The 25,515-nt window shown below is 35.4% G+C and overlaps 1 protein-coding gene across 8 annotated transcripts in view; it reads left to right on the plus strand.

Moving 5' to 3' along the window:
* Snap25 (Synaptosomal-associated protein 25kDa) overlaps window positions 1-23,358 on the plus strand; it is a 377,629-nt gene extending 354,271 nt beyond the window's left edge. For 7 of the 8 annotated variants that reach the window (XM_069815603.1, XM_069815606.1, XM_069815605.1 and 4 more), the window contains one exon: window positions 19,588-23,358. In XM_069815603.1, coding sequence (XP_069671704.1) covers window positions 19,588-19,653 — 66 coding nt within the window. In that variant the 3' untranslated portion in view covers window positions 19,654-23,358. Of the gene's footprint in view, window positions 1-18,836 lie in introns of all 8 variants that reach the window. The other variant, XM_069815607.1, reaches the window with a different exon arrangement.
* The last annotated feature ends 2,157 nt before the right edge of the window (window positions 23,359-25,515 follow it).

Genomic DNA, 25,515 nt, shown 5'->3' on the forward strand with positions numbered 1-25,515 from the left:
AGTTACTGAAAAGTTCTGTCTCTTTTTTTTAATATTATTTTGAACCATTTTTTATTTAATTTAGTAAGTTATTTTGCTTCTCTATATATAGCTTGAATAGGGTAAGATGATTACTAGTATATATTGCCTGAAAATTTAAAGAAAATAACTCCATTTCCTATATATGGTGCAAGATTGTGCTTGAGCACCATGTAGGAAAACGAAAGAAAATTATATGTCGTTAGTTTTTGTTGATGTTTTGGAGCAACCAATGAACCTTTTAGCTTACAGGATTTCCTGGTGGTCTTGCAAGACCGATCCTTATTACTGATTTTTTTTATTAGTCGTTTGCATTGTATGTGACAGAAATGTTAATTTTTTATCTTTCTGGTAGAAAATACACAGTGAGCTATATACAGTTTGATGTGTGGTGTAGTCAGGTAATGTGGTATGTCATGTGTTTCTCTGTGTATCTTTTTCTCCTCCAATGCGACCCAGGTAAGAAAGTGTTATACTGTTACTATTTATTTTGAAACATGCAATCAGAAACAGACCCTAAAATTTTCAGTGCTTGTTTTATAAAATAATTAACTATTAATTTGTAGTAATGTTGTGTTTAGTTGCATTGGAATATATATTTGCACTGATTGCTTATTTCATTTCTTAACTTTGTTCCCACAACAAGTCACGAGTAGACTTTATGTTCCATGAAAGTAGTGTTTAAATATGTATATATATATTTTTTTTGTTGGTAGTTGCTGATGTTCACATATATAGACCTTTAATGTGAATTTTTTTCAGTCCCATTATTTAGTAGTATACTTCAATCCTTTTCTTGACTTCAGATATGCAGCTGTAGAACTCAAATTTACAATACATTTTTTGCTGTCATGACATATTATGGGCTATGGTAGTCATTGCAAATTTTGAAACATGTTGTAGAGATCTTAATTCTACTCTTTAAATATTTAAATTATCATCCTTCAGCTTCCCATTCTAAAGATAACACATAATAAAAACCATAAGATTACTTTCAATATTTATAGCAATGATGTTATTTTATGTTATTTTTCATTTATTCGAAGTGGCCTTACTCTGCAATTGGATTTAGAAGTAAATCAGCAGTAAATAAAAATCTTAAGTTGCAAGATGTCAACATAACGTAATAGTTAACTTCAAAATGCAATTGTGTAAAGTATAAAAAAGAACAATGTATAGGGTTATTATAAAGTAATATTCGTTTAATATATCTGTGCAGACGGATGTTTACAGAACTAATTCATTGCTCTGAATGGCAGCCTTTAGTCAACATCCTTCTCAGAAATTGCTCTCATATATCAAATGACTAATAACTGCTTCATTCTTGATTACACTCCTTTAACACTTATATATCACTAAAGAACTGTTAAGTTACTTAAATAAACAACTATTTAATTGTGTTAATGTTAAACTATCTTGGTATTTTTATCTTAATTGACTAGTTTTGATGTGGTGTGCATGATCTTCTAAATTCGTGGGGGGCATGGAGGAAGAGTCCCTGCTTTCTTGACCTTGTGCTAGACTGAGGTGGTATGGTCATCACCATGCTCCAACTGCCTTTTATTCCTGAGAAAGACCCGATGCTCAGTTTGATAGGAGCCTGAGTGAACCTTGGGGCTGTTCTGGAAGTTTTGGCAATAAGAAAATCCCATCACTCACCTGGGATTGAACGTAGGATCTTCCAGACCATAGCCAGTTGCTCTACGAACCTGGTGTCTTTATAAAGTAATTAACATAGTTGAAATTAATATAACTGCCAAACAAATAGAGCAATCTAGATGAACTAAGAGGCTATGGAATATATTAAGAATGGAATTTAGTTATGGTTGATTTTCCATGTGAACTAATATACATAATGAAAAGTTGTTTCCTTCTAATTCAAATATTTGCAGTTTATAAGAATACATTTTCAGAAGTGTGCGTAAAATTTTCCAAATAATGCTATATAGAATTTGCTAACACATTAGCACTGCTGACTGATGACGGATTTTTGTCTAGCTAGGTTTTGGCTTTCATGAACAACCACTGCAGCCTGAATATCATTAATAAATAATTGGTTTTCCCAATTTTATTTTATCATGAACCGAATCAGCTTCTTCAGACTTCTTAATTAATACACGGTAAGAAAGCATGGTACAAGGCCCATCTCTCAGATGCATTTTTGTTCCAAATCTTCTTAATTCGGCAATGGAGTTTCTACCACATTCATCATAATATTGCACCGAACCAATTCTTGTTTGAAGATTTGAAACCATTTTTTCAAACTTCCAGAAGATATATAGGGTGAGTCATAAGTATGTTTGGAAAACGCGTGAGCGTGCTCCGGATCAAAAATAAGAACAATTCCTTATATAAAAATTTGACGGAAAATGCTTATTTATTGGAGTAATAGTGACTTTTGTTTTCATAAGTATCTGATCATATTATTCTGTTATTTTTGTTTTGATTTTGTACCAGTGTTTGTTTACAAACAAGACAGTGACAAGACAGTAGTACATTTTTTTTGTTTTGATTGGACGTGGTGGTCCAGTGCCTTGACGACCCAGATCACCTGATCTCACCCAATTAGATTTTTACCTTTGAAGTCACTTGAAGGCTGTCGTCTATGCAACACCAGCAACACCGTGAATGATGTTGAGGAACTATTGCAACGTGTTGAAAATGCATGCCAATTGATCCATGATGAAACCTAGTGTTTGATGCGAACTTGCCAGTTGTGCTCAAGCATGTGTAAACAATGGAGGGGGGCACATTGAACACATTTGTAAATGTTTCCAAACATGTACTTGTGACACAAAAAAAAAAGAACAAAAAAGTAAGACCATTTCTCCAATAAATAAGCATTTTTCGTCAAATTTTCATATAAGGAATTGTTCTTATTTTCTATCTACGAGCATGCTCATGCGTTTTCCAAACATACTTATGACTAGAGCCCGGATTCTTATGTAATTACATATTGCATTCCTTTACTTGTATACTACCGAAAATGACATGTCGGCGATTTGTGGTTCTGATATGGTTATAATAGTCTCATTTTACATATTTTTACATATTCTTAGTAATATTACATATTTTACGTATTATATAAAGAATGTAACATTTTTGTACATTGTCGTCTTCCTAACAAGTATTAGGCCGAGTGGCCTGTTACGGTCTCAAACTAGAATTTTCAGTCCATCTCTTCTTCGGACGACATTTTTGTACATATCTAGGAAATTATTGAGTTTTTAATTTTTTTTATTAAATTCGTTTTATTTTTCAGACAAAATTATTGAATTTTTTTTCATATATTTAGACATATATCTTAACGTTCCTATTCCAATACTCTGACTGGAGGGCGCCTTTTGTTCTCACTATTATAGTACACGATGCTGGTAAAGAGGGAGGGCCCGTTACTGACGTCGTTATGTTTTGTTCGCAACTATAGAAAATACTTCAATTCCCTAAGCTGACTTAAGAGAATAGTTCTTTTATAAATAAAAAACAAACATAAAACTAGGGATTCCAACTTTTTGTCATAATCTGAGATGATCAGGTGCGCCGGTCATTTAACTATGTTACAAATTGAAAGTAGGCTATTAGCGAGGGGTTTGGGTGGGGTGTGAGGTAAGTCAAAATACCATTATTTGTGCCACAGAAAAATATTTTTCTAGGAAATCTCAAGGCACAAGAAAAAACATAAATTTTTGCAGAGACAAGTTGTACTTGCAAACTATACAATGGGGTGGAAATGGCAAATCGACTTTCCAGGCTGCATCCTCCCACTTCAACTGACCAGTTAAATTGTGAAGAAATTTTTGTGAATTTAATGTATTAATAAAAAGTGATTTTAAATTACATATTTTATTAATACTACATATTTAATTACATATTTCCCCGATATTTACTACATTTTTATGTACATATTTAGCACTTTCATATTACATAAAAATCCGGAGCTTACTTATGACTCACTCTATATAATAAACAAGCTAAATGGGTAACAAGGTTTTGTTTATTTTTCACAGCTTAATTGTTGCATAATAACAATGGAAGCATTTGTTTAGCATGGAATAACTAAATCCCATTCTTCACACATTTCATAGCCGCTTAGTTCATCATGATTGATGAATTTGTTTAGAAATTATATTAATTTCAACTATGTTAGTTTCCTTATGGAAAGGAAAACTATAAATCGAAATACCGGTATTGTAAAAATTATACAAAATTTGGAATTGTTTGATAGTGAAAGTAGCCAACAGAGCTGGAGAGATTGAAAAGCGTTGTTAAAGAGGTGACAACTGAAGGTTTATTAGAGAGAACTACATAAAGAAAGTGAGGTAGTATGAAACAATAAAAGTGAATCACATGAGTTAACACTACAAGGACCAAGGGCTAGGAGTCGGATGACCGAATATAAACAAAAAGCAGAGAAGAGTGCGGTACTGGCACTTGAAAAAGAAAAGGCAGTTCTTCTACATGTCTCTACCTTATCTGATACACTTGTATGCATTTTCAGTGACTCGATATGAGCTATTCTAAATATCATGAAATATACTCCAACTTCCTATGCACAAATTACAATCTCTATACAAAAAATATTAAATAAACTTAATCTTCAAAAAGAAATAGTATTCCAATGGATACCTAATCATTGTGGCATTACTGGAAATGGATTGTAGATAATATTGCTAAACAGGAAACATCTTTGGGGCCCAAACCTATGCAAATAATTTCTTTAACCAGCGCATATTCTGCAATTAATTATCATTTAACAAATTTATGGGCCGAATTATGGCTTTCTTCTGATAAAGACCAAGTGCTTCAAAACATTCAAAAGAAACCTAATGATTTACAAATGTTCCGCAACATTCCCAGACACATACAAACTTTCTTAGCAAGAGCCAGGACAGGCCATATTATCTCTCGGAAGTATCTTCACCGTTTAAATCTTGTTGACTCTAGTAGTTGTTGATGGTGCAACAATAACGAAGAAGATTTGGAACATATCCTCTTAAATTGCCCTGTCACAAACATTCATAGAACTAATCTAAAATCTGCAATCCCTGTAACCTTGGACAATTCTCTCCAGTACATATTGAATTTGGAATGTGGCTGCTGAAATATACAACAAGCATCGTGCTTTTTACCCATCATTTGTAAGAAGAGGAAATTCGTAGTGAAACATAGTGGAACACGTGTAGTCAACAAATAGCTGGATACACTACAAAGATAGAATAAATGAGGCAGTAGAGCAAGTGGACAGCTTCAAATACTTGGGATGTACTATAAGCAGTAAGCTGCAGCCAGGAAGTCAAAAGGAGGATAGCAATGGCAAAGGAAGCTTTTAATAGAAAAAGGAGCATCTTCTGCAGACCTCTGGAAAAAGAACTAAGGAAGAGACTACAATGGATACCAGCACATTGTGGAATCTCTGGCAACAAGACTGCTGATCTTCTTGAGAGAAAGACTATGACCTAAAATAAAAAGAAAAATTTACCCTTCATATCCATAAAACAATAATTGAAAACAGATACAAAGACCAACACAACCAAGAACTACACAACAATGCCAAGGACAAAAAGTGGAATATATCATTCATTATTAATAAACAAGAAACCATCCCTCAAGCACCTTGCAAAACTGCAGTAGCAAAATTCAAACTTATCGTAGGACACAACTATTTAGCGAAGCACTTAAACAAAATATGAATGTACAATAACCCAAACTGCCCTCTATTTGATAAAGAAGAAGAAATTACTGAAATATTCAAATCTGTAATGCCCTGCCTGCTGGATCCTTAGTAGAAAAATACTGGCTTCACTGCCAAGGGCCAAGCATTAGACAACAACGCATTCGAATACACTTTTATTTATTGATTTTAAAGCAGCTTATGACTGTATTAAAAGAGGAGCATTGGCAATGCTAGAGTTTCAGATAGGTGGGCCTACTCCTAAACTGACCAGATTAATGGTGGCAACAATGGAAAACAGTGTGAGTCGAGTTGAAATTGACTCAGAATTCATTCATTCATTCATAGTTGTCTGCCCAAGGGAAGGTCCTTCATTGCAAACTCAACATTCTCCAATTTTTCCTATTTTCTGCCTTCCTCTTAGTCTCCGTATATGATCCATATATCTTAATGATGTCTATCATCTGATATCTTCTTCTGCCCCGAACTTTTCTCTCGTTCATTCGTTCCAGTGCATCCTTCAGTAGCAGTTGGAAATTTCTTCTTAGCCAGTGACCCAGCCAATTTCTTTTTCTCTTTCTGATCAGTTTCAAACATTATTCTTTCTTCACCCATTCTTTTGCGTCATAATGTGTCCTTTTCTAGTATCCCCCTCCCGGACATCCAAATGGGGGATAGGACTCAGAATTATCAGAGATATTTTAAATTAATAAAGTAGTAAGACAAGGTGATCTACTACAAGGTGCGGCAGAGGAATCGGACGTTTTTCAAATGGAAATAACTCGGTAGTTATGTCTATTAGAATAAATCTATTACTGCCAAAAAAGCTGGCTATGTATGCCATTTTGTTGACATATATTTAGGGTGTCTTGAAAATTATGTTCTATAAATAGTGTCCGTCTCTCTCTCTATACTCTCTTCAAGTCTTTCCCTGAAGTTGCGTGTCACTCTTTCCAACAATTCGACATCAGTGTTAGCGATTTCCTGAGCATTCAGTTGTTTGGGGCCTGTTTACATACACTTTGGACTTCAGGTAACCCCACAGAATGTAGTCGCAGACGGTAAGGTCAGGCGAGGAGGAAGACCAGGGAATGTTGCCACGCCGAGAAATGATGTGCCCTGGAAACATGCAGCGCAGAACTGTCATTGAATTTTGTGCTGTATAAACCGTGGCACCATCTTGCTGAAACCATACAATTTGTCTATAAATCCCATGTAGACGCCTACGCAATTCTGGTTGAAGAAATGTCCTCAGCATTTTGACGTAGCGTTCACTATTCATTGTCACAGTGTTCCCGTTCTCCTCAAAAAAATACGGCCTATGATGCAGTATCTAGACTCAGCACACCAAACTGTAAGCTTTGCACAGTGAAGCAGAGACTCGTATAGTTCGTTAGGATTTTCGGGGGCCCAGTATCTGAAGTTCTGCTTATTAAGATAACCATTTAAATGGAAAGTGCCTCGTCACTCATGGACATAACAATTTCGTCAGCCAAAATTTCCACCATTCTCTCGGCGAATGTCCTGCATTGGACATAGTCTCCCTCATTCAATTGCTGAACAATCATAAGTTTATATGGATGAAACTTAAGATCTGAATGCAATATTCGGCGCACAGAACGTTCTGAAAGTTGCAGTGCTATAGTCTGCCATCTAGCTGATCGATGTGGACTTCTCGTAACAGCCACTCTTACTCGCTCAATGTTATCTGGCGTTCGTACACTTCGAAGGTGTCCTGGTGGTTTCTTCTTGCAAGCTGATGCTGATAATCGAAAGTTTTGTACCCATCTCAATATGGTATTGCGAGCAGGAATGGCTCTGTGGTGGCCAACATTAAATTGGAGATGAAAGGCACGTTGAGTTTTCACAACTGAATCACCATTCTTGAAAAATGTCTCAATAACGAAGCACGATGCTCCAAGCTCCATACTTCCATGATTACACAAAATGGCATCAAAAATGCTAACAAATGACGGTCGATCGATATCCATAACCCCTAACGTTGCTTAATAAATGACCATCTAAAACTGTCTGATTCCTTTGCCGCACCTTGTAGTTTTTCATTTTAACATCACTCTAGAGGAAGCCAATGACATTGGCTGTAATAATTCAAGTAGGAAACATCATATTTTATAAATCATCACAATTTTTAGCATTCGCAAATGATTTGCTATATCAGTCGAAATCTGGAATCACTACATGAGAATTTTATAAAATAGAATAAAGCTGCAGAGGTTATGGGTTTGGAAGTGAACGAGAACAAAATTAAATAATATGTTTGCTAAACACATAAGTACACAAATACCTGAAAGACTCTAAATGAATATGCCTTTGAGCGATAAAATATCTAGGTTTAATCATCACAGCACTTGAAATCGAAGCAAGACTAATCACCATAAACAAGAGTTATTGTGGATTATTAAGACTCTTCAAGTCCAACATTTTTCCTAGAACACTGAAAACTAAATTGTACAAAACAGTAATAAGACCCATATTATTTTATGGAGTAGAAACTTGGGCTGTGTCCAAAGTAGAAGAAAATTACCTCAGAGCTTTTGAATGGAAGATACTCTCCATAGAATATTTGGATCAATAAATGAAGGGGGCAGTTGGTGAAGAAGTTAGACCATATGTATAATGGCACGATGTAGTTACTACCATAAAATCTTCAAGAATGTGATGGTTGGGGCACATTATGTGGATGAACAAAAGAGATATTCCGAAAAGACTCTTGTTCAGTGAAAATTTAGTTAAAATATTATCTTGTCAAAATAAAATTATTCACTGGAATATTTTTCTATCCCACTAGGGACCAAAAAAGACTTGGGCGACTAAAATTGAGATGGTTAGATGGTGTAACTGACGATTTGATGGGTATTTGAGAGAAAGTGATACTTGGAAGAGGATTGTTGAAGATTCTGGTGCCCACCTTGGGCTGTAGTGCAAGTGGTGTTGATGATGATGGTGGTGGTGATGGCGATGGTGATGATGATGATAATTATTATTATTATTATTATTATTATTATTATTATTATTATTATTATTATTATTATTATTACTACTGGTACTTTATAATAACCCTATATTTCTGTATTGATACTCTAATGTCTGCCCACCACAAGTACTGATTCCTTATGTTCTTAGAGGAATGTACGATATAAAAACCGGGTTAAGAGGCATCCCACAATAATGTATTTGAATGCAATAATTCCACGAGTTATAACACCCTTACATTTGACCTACTGATCCATAAGCTACAAATGAGACGTACGCAAGTATAAATTACATATTATCACTCTCTTAGTGTTGAGCATAACTTGGTCATAGAACATGACAAAGGATATGTAACATGAAAATTGTTACGAAACATGGTATAAATAACTTTTCATAACAAGTTACGAAACAAAAGTTCCGTAACAAAGCCTGTTCTGGACGCAGTCTTATACATAACAGTGCAAAATTATAACTACAAACACTGTTTGCTGTCAGCGCTTAGTGTGCTGTTGTAATTCTAATTCTCTGGCTTTGGACGAGATTGCATCCTGTTTTCCCAGCAATGCAGCAGAGGCGCTTCATTTCAGCCGCGTCACTCTACTAACACCCTTTCCTTTGGCTGGCCAGCTTTCACTTCCATACAATAAGATGGGCTCTATCATCATCATATACTCTACAACCCAACATGAGCCTTGGCCTTCACAATTCTATAACTCCATTCACTCCTATCCTTTGCCATCTGTTCCCAGTTCCTGTAGTGAAGTAGCAGGCACTGTCCTCCTTTACTGCATCGATCCACCTTTTCTGGGGTTTCCCAACATCTCTTTCCAAACATCTTTCCTTTCATGGCCATCCTAGGAATGCTAGAATCTTCCATTTGTTGAACATGCCCCACCCATTGTAATCTTCTAAATTTAACAATCATAGATATTTCTGGTTCTTTATACTGTTGATATAATTCTTTGTTATATCTGATTCTCTAGGTATCATGATCTTTAATGGGATACCATCCAATGTACTTTCAATTTATCTCCACAGTGAGTTCTGCTTTCCCAAAGATAGTATGGTTTCGTTGATAATAGACATTATTTCACTTACAGACCCTGTTAAGGACTTCATGATGGATGTTACCGCATTGATGGAGGATAGTACCTAAATATTCATAGCTCATAACTTGCTCGAGCTGAATGCCACTATATAGTGTACATTGCCTCTCCACCATATCATCAGTGTTCACTACCTGCATCACTTTACTGTTCTCAGGATTGAGGTGCATTCCCTTTTCTGTGAGAGTAGCAGTCAATTTCACAATAGGTTGCTGTAATTTTGCCTCCATATTGGCTATTAGGGCTATATAATTTGCATAGATGAGTGCCTGGAAGTGTACTGGTTTCATTCATCAGTATTATAAACAGCAGTGGGCTTAAACTGTCTTTCTGTTTCACCCCCATCCAGATTGTCAGCTATCATTCTTACAACTTCTTCGGCTTTGTCACAAATTAACTTGATAAACCACATAAGCTTCACATTCACTCTACATTTTACATATCTTTGTCCATGGAACACTATTAAATTCTATCTTTAAGTCAAGGAAGACAAAATTAATATTCCTTCCCCTTGATATTACCTTCTCACAGATAGACTTTAATGAATAAATCCAGTCTTGTCCTTTGGGTTTAAAGGTGCTAGTTCCTCTTCCAGTTCTCCTTCCAATTATTGTCTTCTTAGTCTGGTTTCCAATATTGTTGTAAAAATTTTGAAGATTGTTGAAATGAGATAGATTGTTCTATAATTTTCACAATGGAAGGAATCTCCTGTCTTGAATATTGGCAACATTATATCCCTTTGCCACTCTCTTGGGCTGTGTTCTTCTTCCCATTTACTTATAAATAGTTCTTTCATCTGTCGGGTCACAACATTTCGTCCAGATTTAATAATTTCTGATGTTATATATCTTCACTTGCTGCTTCCCCATTTTTCATCCTTTCAGCTGCCATTTTCACTTCTGTATCATCTTTGTCTTCTATTTCATCTCTTATACTTCTACCTGTACTTTATTTTCAATTTTTTTTTCCTTTACTCTTGAATTTTTCTTTATTGTGTGTTCTCCAACCTTTCAGCACCCTCTCTTTATCTGTTTGTAGCATTCTTTAGCCTTTCTCATCTGTAACACTCCTGACTTTTTTCCTATCTTGCTTCTAACTGTGATTCAGAAGATTTCTTATTTTCATGGAAATTCTCTTCCTCTTTATTTCCGAATCTGAACTCCTCCTAGCTTTTTTTTTAGGATCTGTTACTATTCTTTTGGCTTTGCTTTAGTTTTGTATTCCTCATATGCCTATTTGATTCTGATCTAAATATAGCATTTCCATGCTTCCTTATTCTCCTTCATTGCCGTTCTTGCCTGCTCATTCCACCATTTCATACATTTCCTCTTAGGTCCCACTTTCTTCTTGTCACAGATATCCTCATTGTTTGTAAAGTGTTGTCTTGAAGAGAAGCTACTTAAGATAGGCACCCACTTACTGGAACAGATTCGTTCGACGCATTCGGATTTGTATTCTTTGCACTATTTTAAATGGAGCATCGCCCTCTGCTCGCATGACCAGAATTCTAAACAAATTTCCATATGGGCTATGATGAAAATAAAGAATGCTGTGACAGTTACCTATATCAATTACAAAGCCTCCAATCGCAGTAATATTGAATGTATAACTGAAATGAATGACGTGAAGCTTATTTTGTTATTTTGTTTGAAGAGTTCAGAACCATAGTGGGGCAAGCGCCATTTATTAAAAACAGTGAAAGCAAGGGTTTAAAGTTAAGTGAATACCATAGTTTAATGAAGATTGACGTAGTTTATGCATACTTTATATTACTTGCTATATGTTTCATTAAATTATGGTAATCAGTTAACTTTAACATTTCTTTTCTTCATTTTTATTATATGGCGCTTGGCCCACTAAGGTTCTGAACCCTTCAATATATCAAATTATAATTATAGCAATGTAATATGCAAAAAGTGAATATGAGATGATATTGGGAAAATAATGAATCAACCAGGTATGTTCTTTATTGTGTAAGTTACAAAACTATTCATTTTATTTCCAGGTTAAGTTCAGAACACTACAATGAAATAATGCACTCTAGTGGTAAATTACAACACTATTTGATGATCAATTCGAAAATGCGGACAAGTGAGCGATACTATAATAAAAATGCTAATGTGCTGAACAAATTCTTTCCTGCAAGTGAGCGCCTACCTTTAACTTTCACATTTTGTTCGTCTGTCAGAAGTTTTGCTTCGAACCTTTCCCTTAACTTTTCTCGATAGGATTTCTTCTTTTCACCTTTTCCAAATTCTTTATGTGTGATCCTCTCTTGAAATCTCTTCCTTCGTTTCTTGAGTTTCTTTTAAATTTTGTTTTTTCCACAAACAATGTATGATTGGTAGTTAACTCTGCTCCTCTGATCACCTTCATGTCTCGAATTCTTCTATCTAAGTTCTAAAAGAAGAGAATATAATCACTAGTACTACAAACGTAGTCTGCAAAGGTGCATTTTATGCATAGTTTTGTGATTGAATAATGCATCCGCAAATAATCTATTCTGTGCATAGAAAGCAAGTAACATTCTTCCATTACTATTAACTACTCCTTCCCCATTATATCTTCTTATTACTCCATGCCCTACTCTGTGATCATTCCCAATGTGTGCATTCAGGTCACCTATTATCATCACAAAGACTTATTTTGTTACAGTTTTGTCCACTTCTTGTTGGAGTGTTAGATAAAATTGATCTTTTTTATAGTAAGTCTCATCTTCCATGGGTACACATTCCTGGATAAGGCATATTTTCTGCTCCAGATTCATTTCTAAGGAGATAGTCCAAGAGTTCACTGCTGACCAGTTTGTCACTTTCCTATCCACTTTCTCTGAGATAGTTATTCCAGCACCTTTCATTTTTTCTCCATGAGATACCTCCCGAGTATCTCAATATATAACCCTTGTCCAAAAGCTTTTCCCACTCACTTTCATTTTCACTTTGCTTATTCCTAATATTTCAACATTATACTTTCCCATTTCTTCTATTATTTTCATTTTATTTCCTCTTTAATGTTTTAATATTTCATGTTTCTAGTCGTATTTCCATATTATTGTGTTGTTTCCTTTATATCCCTCCTTTCTTGAAGCTATCTGTTGTCCTTCGAATCCATTACACTCTGTGTGGGGATTAGCCCAATGGCAGAGGCGCTGTGGTTGCTCTCCCAGCATTCAGAGTTGTTGGATTTTCTCTCGGGGTTATCTCCCCAAGTCTTTTGTAGATTGTTCTGCTATCACTGCAAGGAAGCGACTATTGGTTTTGTTCTGCTTCGGATATTTGGTGAGCATTCCCTTATCCGCCTCACAGGGAGGCACCTGCCCTGATGGAAGATCAACAACTCTGCATGGGCCATCTCACTCCATTATCTAATTATTGGATAGGGTATACTATCTTGCTTGATAGTTTTCATTTAATCATTAAATCCATCCATACCGTACCTGATCAAAAATTACATATCAAGAATACAGACGTTTTACACAGTCCAAGGAATTTCATAGATCCCCTGCCATTTTTACCACTGTGGAGTAATGGTTAGTATGTCTGACCGTGAAATGAGCGAGCCCACGTTCAAATGCTGGTTGGGACAAATTCCCTTGTTGAGGTTTTACCGAGGTTTTCCCGCAACCCTTTAAGAGCAAATGCTGAATAACTTTCGGCACTGAACCATGAACACATTTTGCTGAAATTATCGCCCTCATTTTCCTCCGACACTAGATAACCATCTCAGTTGATAAAGTGTCGTAAATAAACCAACCAAATTCGTGGATACGTAGCATACATTAACCAAGAGCACCTTATCTGATATTCTGGGCAGAACTATTGTAAATCGTATGTGGACAAATGCAGTTGCATAACAATCTGTTTGAAATATATGATTAACTTTCCTTTAAGTCCCAGTAGTTACTGAGACATGTTGTATAACAAAGGTTATGTAACTCCAGTATAGACATAGCCTAATTCCAGTGGTGGTTCCTCGGGGGAGGGAAGGAAGGAACGTCCTCCTCACATTTTCTTCTTTTGAAAGTAAATACCAAATAAAATATGTGTCTTGAAATTCGAGGAAGATTCGATAATTTTTAAGTTCACAGCTATAAGAAAAACTCGGTTGATCGAGTTTTAAACGACGCGCGCTCATGTGCTGTAGAAAACTGTGAGAAAGATGCGAGATTGTCTGTGTAGAGGAAAGGCACTCCATTCCTCCTCTACTGCAGTTAACACACATAGATAACAGCGCACTAGTGGCCAGAGAAAAAAGCAGAGTTTTAAAGCAAGTAAATGAACGGAGAGGGAGGAGATCCTCCTCTGAATCAGTCATGGACAGGAAATAGAAACCGACTGGTCGTGCAGCAAGCTCGCTACCGCTGCCACCTAAAGATGTTGCATTCAACCGAACCATAACACATCTAGGAGGAGACACAACAAAAACAGTTTTAATGCAACGCTATGAAAGACACCATGTAAACGTTTTTTTTAATTATAAATCAAAAATATTATTCATTGCACTTTATATAGGCTACTATTCATGGTTTGAAACTTTCGTGGATATTTGAAAGTTAAAGTCGGGTTTATGTAAAACAAAGAGGAAGTAGTTTTACGTAGTTGGCCCTGAAATTCACTTCTATTCATTGTTTACTAGACAGGGCAACAGCCAAGTTGTCAATTTTGTACAAATATATTTGAAACTGAAAGTAGGTACTCCAAACTACATCATTTTTAACATAAAAATTAATTGGCCACCGGCAGCTTTGAACAATAATGATAGTATGACTTTACAAGAACTGACATTCTTCAAAAGTATGTGATACTGAACTTGTAAAATGTACATGTGGCAACACAGACCACGTGGGTGGGTGCAGTGTTCTCGCTTTCCTCAGATTATTTCCCATTCCCATTTCCATTTCCGTAAAACAGTTCCAGTTGCGTGTTAGTAGCTAGTCTCTTCCAACACGTGTGATGCTGTAGTGTGCTCGAAAAATTCTACGAGGTTGTGAATTTCCTTGTAATTGTTAATTTGCGCAATTATTCAACAATGAATGGAAGTGAAAACATAATATATTTTGGACAATTTAGGAAACTCAGTTTACAAGAACAGATTATTGCTATACAGAAGGGAAGGCCAACCCCAACACTACCTGGTCTTACATGTATGCATGTAGGCTAATTTGTAGCATGTTCTTTCAAGAAGGTGTCATTTCGTGCTGTTAACTTCTTTCCTCCTCTTAAGAAATATGCAGGAGCCGCCACTGCCTTATTCTTTATCCTGAATATAAAGTTGCTGTTAATACTCAGAATTTCTCCAGACGAAATTGATGATGTCTGTGGTATATATTTTCCAATTGTCTTAGAGAACGATGTGGATGGGAAAAGATGCAGGTATATAAAAACAGACGTACAAATTTTAGCAGGTATGAACAGACATACTGAAACATGGACAAAGTTGAACACAGGTACACTGATTGACAGAATCATGAATACAGATTGACAGACTGAAACATGAGTACAGGCAGGCAGACGACTGATGGACTGACTAAGATATTGAAATGAGTACAAGTAGGCTGGCTGAAAGACTGACAGAATGAGACGAGTACAGACAGGCTGACTGACTGATGAGATATGAGTACAGGCAGGCACACTGACAGACTGAAACATGAGTTCAAGCAGACTGACTGACTGACTTGAGACATTAATACAAGCAGGCAGACTGACTGGATAGCTAACCAACTGTTGACCAACTAAGACATAGACACAACCAGGCAGAATAATCCATTTTTGAATCTTGCGTACACCACTTTTAACACTTGAATATAATTAATTGATGAACTAGTGGACTTACTCGTGTTAAATATGAAATATTCGTCCGGCTTACAGCTGTTTCAGTGCATCACGCACCATAATCAGAGCCTACTAGATCGCGGCGTCATCTCGAACTTCTCTGCCTGTTAGGAGGGTGTGTTTTATTGTTGGAATGTGTTGGATTGTGGAGTCGAATAGTGTGTGTGTACTGAAATCGATCTGTGTGTTGAGGATTTGATCAGGGTGTGTTTTAGTGTGTTTGTATATTTCGTATTGTTCTAGTGTGTTGAGTTTTTGGTTCTTGGGTTGTGTGTGTAGGATTTCCATGTCCGTATTTATGTTATTGTATGTATGGTTGGCATTGGTTATGTGATCGGCGTATGTAGATGTGTTGTGTCCTCTGGTTATAGCTTTAATGTGTTCTTTGTAGCGAGTTTGGAATGATCTGCCTGTCTGTCCTATGTAGAACTTGTCGCAACTATTACATGTGAGTTTGTATACACCTGTGTGGTCGTATTTATTTGTTTGTGTTTTTTTGTGTGTTGAGATGTCTTTGTAGTGTGTTTTCTGTTCTGTATGTTATGTTGTATTTCTGTTTTCTGAATGAAGATGCGATCTTATGTGTGCTTTTGTTTTCATATGTTAGTGTGATGTATTTCTTGCGTTCTTGTGTTTGTGTTGTGTTTTGTGTATTTATGTGTTTGTTAAGTTTTTGTTTTGTCTTCCTTATGATGTTGTCTATTATGTTTGGATTGTATCCGTTTTCTTGTGCTATGAATTTGATTGTGTTTACTTCTTCATTGTAGTGTTGTTGGTTCATGGGTATGTTGAGTAATCTGTGTACCATTGTCCTGAATGCAGCATGTTTGTGTTGTACCAATACATAAACAAATTACATCCAAAACTTCAATACACACTAGAACTTGAAAACAACAACTCCATAAATTTCCTAGACATCACCATAACAAAAATCGACAACAAACACACCTTCAAAATATACAGAAAACCAACCACCACCACCACACACATACACAACACATCTAACCACCCCATACAACACAAACATGCTGCATTCAGGACAATGGTACACAGATTACTCAACATACCCATGAACCAACAACACTACAATGAAGAAGTAAACACAATCAAATTCAAAGCACAAGAAAACAGATACAATCCAAACATAATAGACAACATCATAAGGAAGACAAAACAAAAACTTAACAAACACATAAATACACAAAACACAACACAAACACAAGAACGCAAGAAATACATCACACTAACATATGAAAACAAAAGCACACATAAGATCGCATCTTCATTCAGAAAACAGAAATACAACATAACATACAGAACAGAAAACACACTACAAAGACATCTCAACACACAAAAAAACACAAACAAATAAATACGACCACACAGGTGTATACAAACTCACATGTAATAGTTGCGACAAGTTCTACATAGGACAGACAGGCAGATCATTCCAAACTCGCTACAAAGAACACATTAAAGCTATAACCAGAGGACACAACACATCTACATACGCCGATCACATAACCAATGCCAACCATACATACAATAACATAAATACGGACATGGAAATCCTACACACACAACCCAAGAACCAAAAACTCAACACACTAGAACAATACGAAATATACAAACACACTAAAACACACCCTGATCAAATCCTCAACACACAGATCGATTTCAGTACACACACACTATTCGACTCCACAATCCAACACATTCCAACAATAAAACACACCCTCCTAACAGGCAGAGAAGTTCGAGATGACGCTGCGATCTAGTAGGCTCTGATGATGGTGCGTGATGCACTGAAACAGCTGTAAGCCGGACGAATATTTCATATTTAACACGAGTAAGTCCACTAGTTCATCAATTAATTACAGGCAGAATACCTTAGAATTGGGTACTAACAGATTGAAATAAGACTGAGATGATGATGTCATTTAGTTTTTACGTGTGGAGTCACTGGCATAGCTCAGGTGGTAGCGTTTGCTGCTGATCAAGAGTTGCACTCGGGCATGGGTTCGATTCCTGCTTGGACTGATTGGCTTTTTCCGAGATTTTTCCAAACTGTAAGTCGAATGTCAGATAATCTGTGTAGAATCCTTGGCCTCATCTCGCCAAATACTATCTCACTATTACCAATTCCAGTGACTCTAAATAACCCAGTAGTTGATACAGCGCAATGAAATAACCAAGTAAATAAATAAATTTATATATGGCAATTGTTCAGTAACTTGTGCTCTTGTAATTTTTTTCTCTTCTTTAAGCGATTAGATTGTGCCAAACTTTTTTTCTGCTAGTAACCATAATTTTTTTAGGGAAATAGTGATAGATGAAAATAACAATGAAATATTGATTAGTAAATATTATCAGCTTGCTGAATTTTGTATCTGCAACACGTGAATGAAACCTAAAGAAATACCAGTAGGCTTATTTGCTTTATTTTGAAGACATTGTACAATAGATCCTTACCTGTGGTGGGCAGTACTGTTACAGGACGCTGTATTGTTTAGCAAGATTAGAATTCCTATATCATGATGAATGTTTACTGAATATCATTTTAATAATATAGTTGCCTGCATTTTTTGTACTTCGCATTTTGTGGATGTTGGGACCAGTTTGAGAATTATGTGACATTTGAAGTAGTAATTGATTGCTGGAAGTGTGGTGTTTTCGCTTGTATTCACTTCACTGTTATGGTATGTTTACCCCATAGGATCTTAATACCAATGATTTGGTAAACAAAATATGTATGTAATTTTAAAATCAATATTTATTCTAACTTTCGTATATTAGCGATTAATATTGACACATGTGCTTTCTTCCCCCTCCCCATCTGTCTTACTCCCACACATACACACATCTTTAAAATACAATACCACCTGTCTCTTCTTCACACGTACATACACTTTTTATTTCTTCTCAATTTTAGCTTGGCTGCTCACAAGGGAAAAAAATTGTACTATGCATGAGTATAATAGCAAATATTCACATGCCCAAGATATAACTTGAAGGGGACTTTGAAAGACGTTTTGCAATATAGTGCATTTGCAGTTGCTAAAGTATTTTTCCCGTATCAGTTCAACTTTTGTCACTTGTTTATTATACTGAATGTCGTATTAATTGTTTTGTAGCGGTATTATTGTTCAATGTTTTTCCGATGTATATTGGAGTAGAAATTGACGCTTTGTGTTTGTTGTGTGGTTTGCCGTGCAGGGGGAGTCGAACGAGACAAGGATAGCAGTGGCCAACCAGCGAGCCCATGACCTGTTGAAGTAATCTGTAAACATGGTGGGCGGGAGAATGGGCAGAGGGTTCCAAGCAGTGATGCGACAAAAGTGCTTATTATTAACTTTATTACCAGTATCTGTAACATAGAACATGTGATGTTGTCATGCTTAGCATCATCGTTTGTTGCTTTTTCAAATGCTAAACAAGGCCACTTCCTTGTTTTTCAGTAATCTCTTAGTAGGTATATGATCTTTTATTTCTTAATGGAGCAATACAAGATGCAGTAGAAACGTATGGATAACAGTTAGTGGAGAAATTAAAAAATAATGAAAGAAATATAAGTCAAATAACTTATTTGTACAAGTGAAATAGCTTTTAATGCCCCTTTCTAATAGCAATATTCACAGAAATAAAGGTAACAAAGTAGAAGAGATACAGAAGAAAAGAATTTCTATACACTGTGTAAATGATAAGAATCTCATGCTATTAAGATTAGTATTGCCAGTAATGGACTTAACCATATATCCTCATTAGTCAGTAAAAGAAACTATATATTTTTAATCTCTGACAAGTGTTGTAATGGGAAGTGGCTTTGATTTAGGTCCTTGTTAACTGGTTTATGTTGGTAACTTTGTCTGTACAAAGTCCACTCTTACTGCTTGCTTTTGTACTCCTCTTACCAAGATTTTCCACATAAGATATTATAAATGTCTGATCTTGTGTATGTGCTGCGTAGGAAATGTCAAATGAGCAGCGGATAAAGGATGCGAAAACACGTGTTGATAAAATCTACAAGTCGTAGATTAAGCAAGCAGTGACAGCAAGCAGCCAAATAAGAAGACCACAAGGATAGCAACTGACAGGCTCAGAATGCTCAGAAGTCAAAACAATGGTGACGGGGACATGGAACACACATGTGCTATAGACAGGTGGAAGGTAAAGTAGGTGTTAAGAGTCGGGGCGTTTCAGCTTGGCGATAGATAGATAAGATGTATACAGCTAAGAGATTTCTGTGATATTATGGAGATGGAATTTCACACCCGTTTTATTGTTTCATTGATGTGTCCACTGTTTCTTGTCCTACTAACCGTAAAATAAGTTGCAGTTACATGCTTATGTCATCAGAAACTAAGAGTTGGAGTGTTTGATGTCTCCCTCACTTGAGTATTGTACTTCCTACTCAGCACAAAATTATAAGAAAATGACTTTTCTTAACTATGTACTTATGTGTCACGACATAGTAATTTAAATCTAGTGAAATTATAGTTACTCTAAATAAAAATGTGCAGGCTGTTCGTAAGAGTTTTTCATTTATATTGTTGTTCATTATTTATTCTCTCTTCAACAACTTCATTGTAAGGGGAACTCCAAGAAGTTTCATGTTTCAATCATAATAACTCTTTGTCTGCTGGTAACTAACTTGTACAAAGTAGAGGGAGATTGTTGTTCCATGTACCACACTTTGTTTTATTCAATAGAAAGTTATTGGACCATAAAATCATTAATGGCAAGGTGAACTATGGTAAAAGTATATTTGCCAACATGAGTGTGTAATGTATATATTTTGTATATATTATCAAAATAAATGTAATAATTTGTTCACAGTTGAGTTACATAAAATTTGTTTCTCTATTGTGATGTACATAGGACTATTGAACTCAGTTTTACCATGTTGATGCCGTGTGTTGAAAATTGCTTTCTGTTGCCATTACATGTAATTCAGGGTTTCTGCTTGTATAGATGCTTTCATACTTAGGATCTTCACTTTTAAGCTAAAGTGTGATGAAGGGAGAAAATAATGTACAAGTTGCTGTTGAGATTGGTACTTTATAGTGAGAGTAATGTAAGAGCTCAATACCTGAGATATGGAAGCAGGAAGGGATGCATGATAATCAGGAGTGTAACATTAGATATTTCAATGTAATTTCAAATTGTAGTTAATGGAATCTTAATCAGCCTTTAGGCTCTGATCTGTCGATGGATCTCGGCCTATAATATTGGGTTGTAGAGTCACTCAAGTGGTTTATGAACAACATGCCGATGGTGTAATAGGCATGATGTTGTGCTGTGATTTTACCACATTACTTTTCCAATACCACACATGCCTTTGTTTCTTATTGCTTGTAGAGTTGCTAGCTAATGTAACGGTGAGGATTATGCACATAACAGTGAATTACACTGTATTTTAGTAGAAACCCTGATATTACTGTATTGTTAACCTTAATATTGGTACCGTAAATGAAGATTTTCTATGTAGTTTAATTACTGTTAGGGGATTGTGATGCATTTTATACGACATACAGTAAGGAAGGAATCTACATGTGCCGTGATTTGCTCTTTTATATATATTGTTACAGAGTTAATATTGAGTGGAAGACTAACTAAGCTTCACAGTAATAAATGAGAATTTCTCTCTGACTGAAAATCAATTCAGAATGGCAAGAAATCTATTGCCTATGTAAACGTGTCCCCACTGTTGTGCAAGGAAGAATGCTGTACGAATGTGAAGTGGATGACTTAAAACTTGTCATGAAATGCCTATGATCCTCTCTCAAAAAACAAATTCAATAATAATTGGTCGGTTCCTCTTTCTAGGAGCTTTGTATTAAAAATAAAATTCAGGGTTTTTCATGATTAAAATATTGTTGCCAGGATTACAATAATGAAGTATATTAGGTACACATTTGTATTGTGTGCTTGTAACACATACATTTGAAATTTTAATAATTGGCTCTAAATGGGATTGGAGGTAACAAGTCAATGTATTGTTAAGAGTTTGAAAAGTTCTATATTTCTTCATTAAAAAAGTTTGATAATGAAGGCATATTCTGTGATGGTCTCATATCTGTACTTACTGCTGTTGTAATTTTCCTAATACGGGAACATGTTTAACAAAATATACATGTGTAAGTTGCAAGATCTCTAGGCTGATCTACGGAAGTAATTCAGTTAATAATGCAATCTCCCTGTAACTAACTCTAGTGATCAAACAATCGTTAAAAATCAGGATTTTCTGTATATTATCAAAATAGGCTAAAGCATCCTAGATTCTTTTGTAAGATGATGTGATTGATACTATTTTACAAGTAGCAAAATTACACCTATTTTAGTAAAAAAAAAAAAGGAGCTGTATTCAGAGAGGAATAGTAAGCATGTATACTAAGTAATGCCCTATCATTATTTATAATAGGGTTGAAATATAGTATAAACTGTATGCTCTTGATTATCTTGCACTTAATCTAGTTTATGTGCTAATTTGGTATTAGTTAAGATCCGAGTATCATCAGTCTACTAAAGTAAACGTATCGTACAGCTTATTATTATTATTATTATTATTATTATTATTATTATTATTATTACTACTATTATTATTATTACAGTGGTGCTTATTGCTAGGCTATTTATCTCTGAAAACTGCTTGTATATGTGAATGGTTTGCCTACATTTTTAATCCAACTTCTAATTAAATACAGAATGTAATCATTGTATTTTGGTACCATATTTAATAGTCACCACTAATCTGGAGTGTCAGTGTTTTCTACTATCGCAAAACGCTTTTTACTGTGCTGTTCTTCTCAGTACAGTAGGGATATGATGAGTTCCCATTTCAAGAATATTAATCTGTAAACCAGTACAGTACTTAGTGAATACTTAATCAGTAATTATACAAATGGCTTTGGAATGCACACAAAATACAGAATGAAGTTGAAAACATTGCAGTTGACTGTAAAAAGCAGTACACTGTTCAGCTCTGATTATTTTGCAAAAAGAAAGAGAATGTTTTTATTACTTGACAACTTACGCATTGATAAAGTAAAATGTTTTTTCATAATATAGAACAGTACAATACATACAGTATAAAGTAGAATACTTGTTCAATTGTAGAATGATAAGACGTATGAATATATAATATTTTGAAAGAAAATCTATAGCTGTATATGTATGCCATCTGAACATTTTGTCATCATTGTGTTTAACTGAACTTGTATCAATTTTTTGATCAGCTATAAAGACTATATTCTCTGTATAGTACTAAACTGACCTAGCTGTCCATGTGAGGATGGAAGACTAGAAAGCCTACATAATGAGCAACTGGTAATGGATGAATGCTATAAGCATGGGTGTTTATATTTTTCATGTGTATTCTCATCTTGGCTCTCAGAGACTAACAGAGCTGAACTGTGGTATGCGTACAAATAAAATTCCTCTTCTGCTTTGTTACTAGTTGAAACTATTTTTTTATTAAGTTTATTTGACAATATTCACATGTAAATGGTCCTACAGGTGTTTGCATGCTCTCAGTTTATAAACGGGTGTTAAATCTTAGATTGGTAGATTATTGATGTTTTCAGTATTATGATAATTATTTGAAAGGAGCTTGTTTGTCTCTGAAGGCTGACAGTAAACCATATCCAACCATAATCGATTTCAATGTATTTTAACTAGGGTCTAGTTGATTTTGTGCCCTCTGTACTTATTGAGGCAAATAAACAAATTACAAAGCCAATTGCAGTTTTTGAATGAGTTTAAAAATGAAATCGTTACTTCCTTTTCTTATTAATGTAACTGTGAAAACGAAACAATTCAGTTATCATGTATATTAATGCATGTAGTAAAATTTTTTTGCTTTGTGCCACAGTAGTGTAACTTGTTCATTTACTTCATCGCTTGTACTGCAGGTTAGTTCGTCACAAAATATGTACAGTTTCCCTAGAAAAGGATGAGACGATTGAATATTCCTAAGTCTCAGATGTAAGACACTGCGCATGATCGGAGACCAGAGCACTGATACACAAGATAACGAATATTGAGTTACTTAAATTCAGGCTATTTGGTTTGTTATGAGCATCGTTCCGAAATTCACTTCAAAAACTGCAAAAAATATGATAATATTACGTAAATAAAAGATAGATATATACATAAATCGTGTAGTTAAATCGACAATGGACCTTCATGACTAGATCGACACTCCACACGGAAAGGAAAGCTTTCGTGTCGTTTCAATAGCTCAGACGCTAAGAATTCTGCGTCTCGTGTAGAAGAGTGTGAGTTCGATTCCTAGTCTATACAACGATTTTTTTTTTGTCTAAATAACTTTGAAATAGCTAAATAACGTTGAAATAGAGTTTTACAAATTCCTCAGATTGTGTTAATGATCACAGACAGTACAAAATTACAAGTTATAATATTGTAAATGTTAATATAATGAATACATTTATACATACACACATACAATGTAAATGCATATATATTAAAAACTAACAATTAAAATGAATTATGTTAATAACCTAGAATTTAGCTGTAGCAATGTGTTGTCATAACTTGGGATTTGTTTACTTAACGTAATTAGATTTAATTTGATTAGTTTCGCAACAATAATTGGACTTCCTGTTATATCCTGTTATTTAAATATTTAATTTAGGGTTGACTTATTAGCTCTTACTGTGCAAGATGCCCATTATTTCAATAATTATATATCACGCTAAATAGTCATTGTCTACACTAAAGTATTATCGTCATCCCTCATTTCTCATCGTAATGGCGAACCGACGTGGCATGAGACAGCGAGTTATAGCTCTAGTTGAGGCTGGATATGGGGCTAGATCTGCTGGCCGTTTGGTCGGTGTTCCTGGAAGTACAGCAGCGAGGGGGTTCATCGTTACAAAATTCAGGGGAGGTCGAAAATCGCCCTATTCCATGGGCGTCTGCGGATTTCTTCATTGGAAGAGGATGCTCTCTTATTCGAGACAGTTCGACTGGACCCTTTCGGACTGCTAACGAAATAAGAGCAGCATCTAACTTTCCCGGTTCTTCACAGACTGTGATCAGCAGGTTGAGGAACCGCGGTATTAGGAGCCGGAGGGCTGCGCAAATGGAAATATTGGGGGAAGCACAAGCTGTCAACCATCTTGCCTTCGCTACCAATCGAGTGGATTTCGATTGGAGAAATGTATGATGGTATGCGGACAAGATTTTAAGTTAACGGGTCTCTTTTTGTTTTTTATGATTTTTGTTTCAGGAAGAATACTTTTAACTTCCAAGTAAGATTTATTTATTTTTCGACGAGGTTCAGCCCACTTGTAGACCAAAAAATTGGGCATAAATTATTCCATATTTTTCGACAAATTATACAGTCGAGGAACTCTGAACAAATTAATTACACCTCAATAAAAAAAAAGAGTTTTACCTGGGATCGAACACGAAACGTTTCGTTTATACTGTGGAACCGACACGCTACTATATGAGCTACCGAGACAAGACAGTGACAGCAGCAGTCCAGAATGTAGATTCGATAGCAGGCATTTGCCATTCGGTACAGAGAAGCAATGATATTTTGTTACCCGAGCTATGTTGTGAAATTGTGGCTTTAACTGGCTGTCTTCTTCGTGATCCTTATTCTGATCCCTGTCCTTGTTGTGGTCCTTGTAACAATTCTTGTTCTATTTGTCATGTTATCGTTATACGTCGATATCGAGTGAACCGCGCTGTAGAACTTTAACTTCCGACAACCAAGAATCGTCTCATTCTTTTTAAGGGTAACTGTACATTGAAGATTATATATGTATATAACCATTACATATGTATTTATTAACACTACAATTGGGTATACACCCGGTGGCAGTGATATATCATATAGTCCAAACCTGTGGAGTAATGGTTAGTG

The sequence above is a fragment of the Periplaneta americana genome, chromosome 17 (genome assembly GCF_040183065.1).
Source record: "Periplaneta americana isolate PAMFEO1 chromosome 17, P.americana_PAMFEO1_priV1, whole genome shotgun sequence".
Taxonomy (NCBI): Eukaryota; Metazoa; Arthropoda; class Insecta; order Blattodea; family Blattidae; genus Periplaneta; species Periplaneta americana.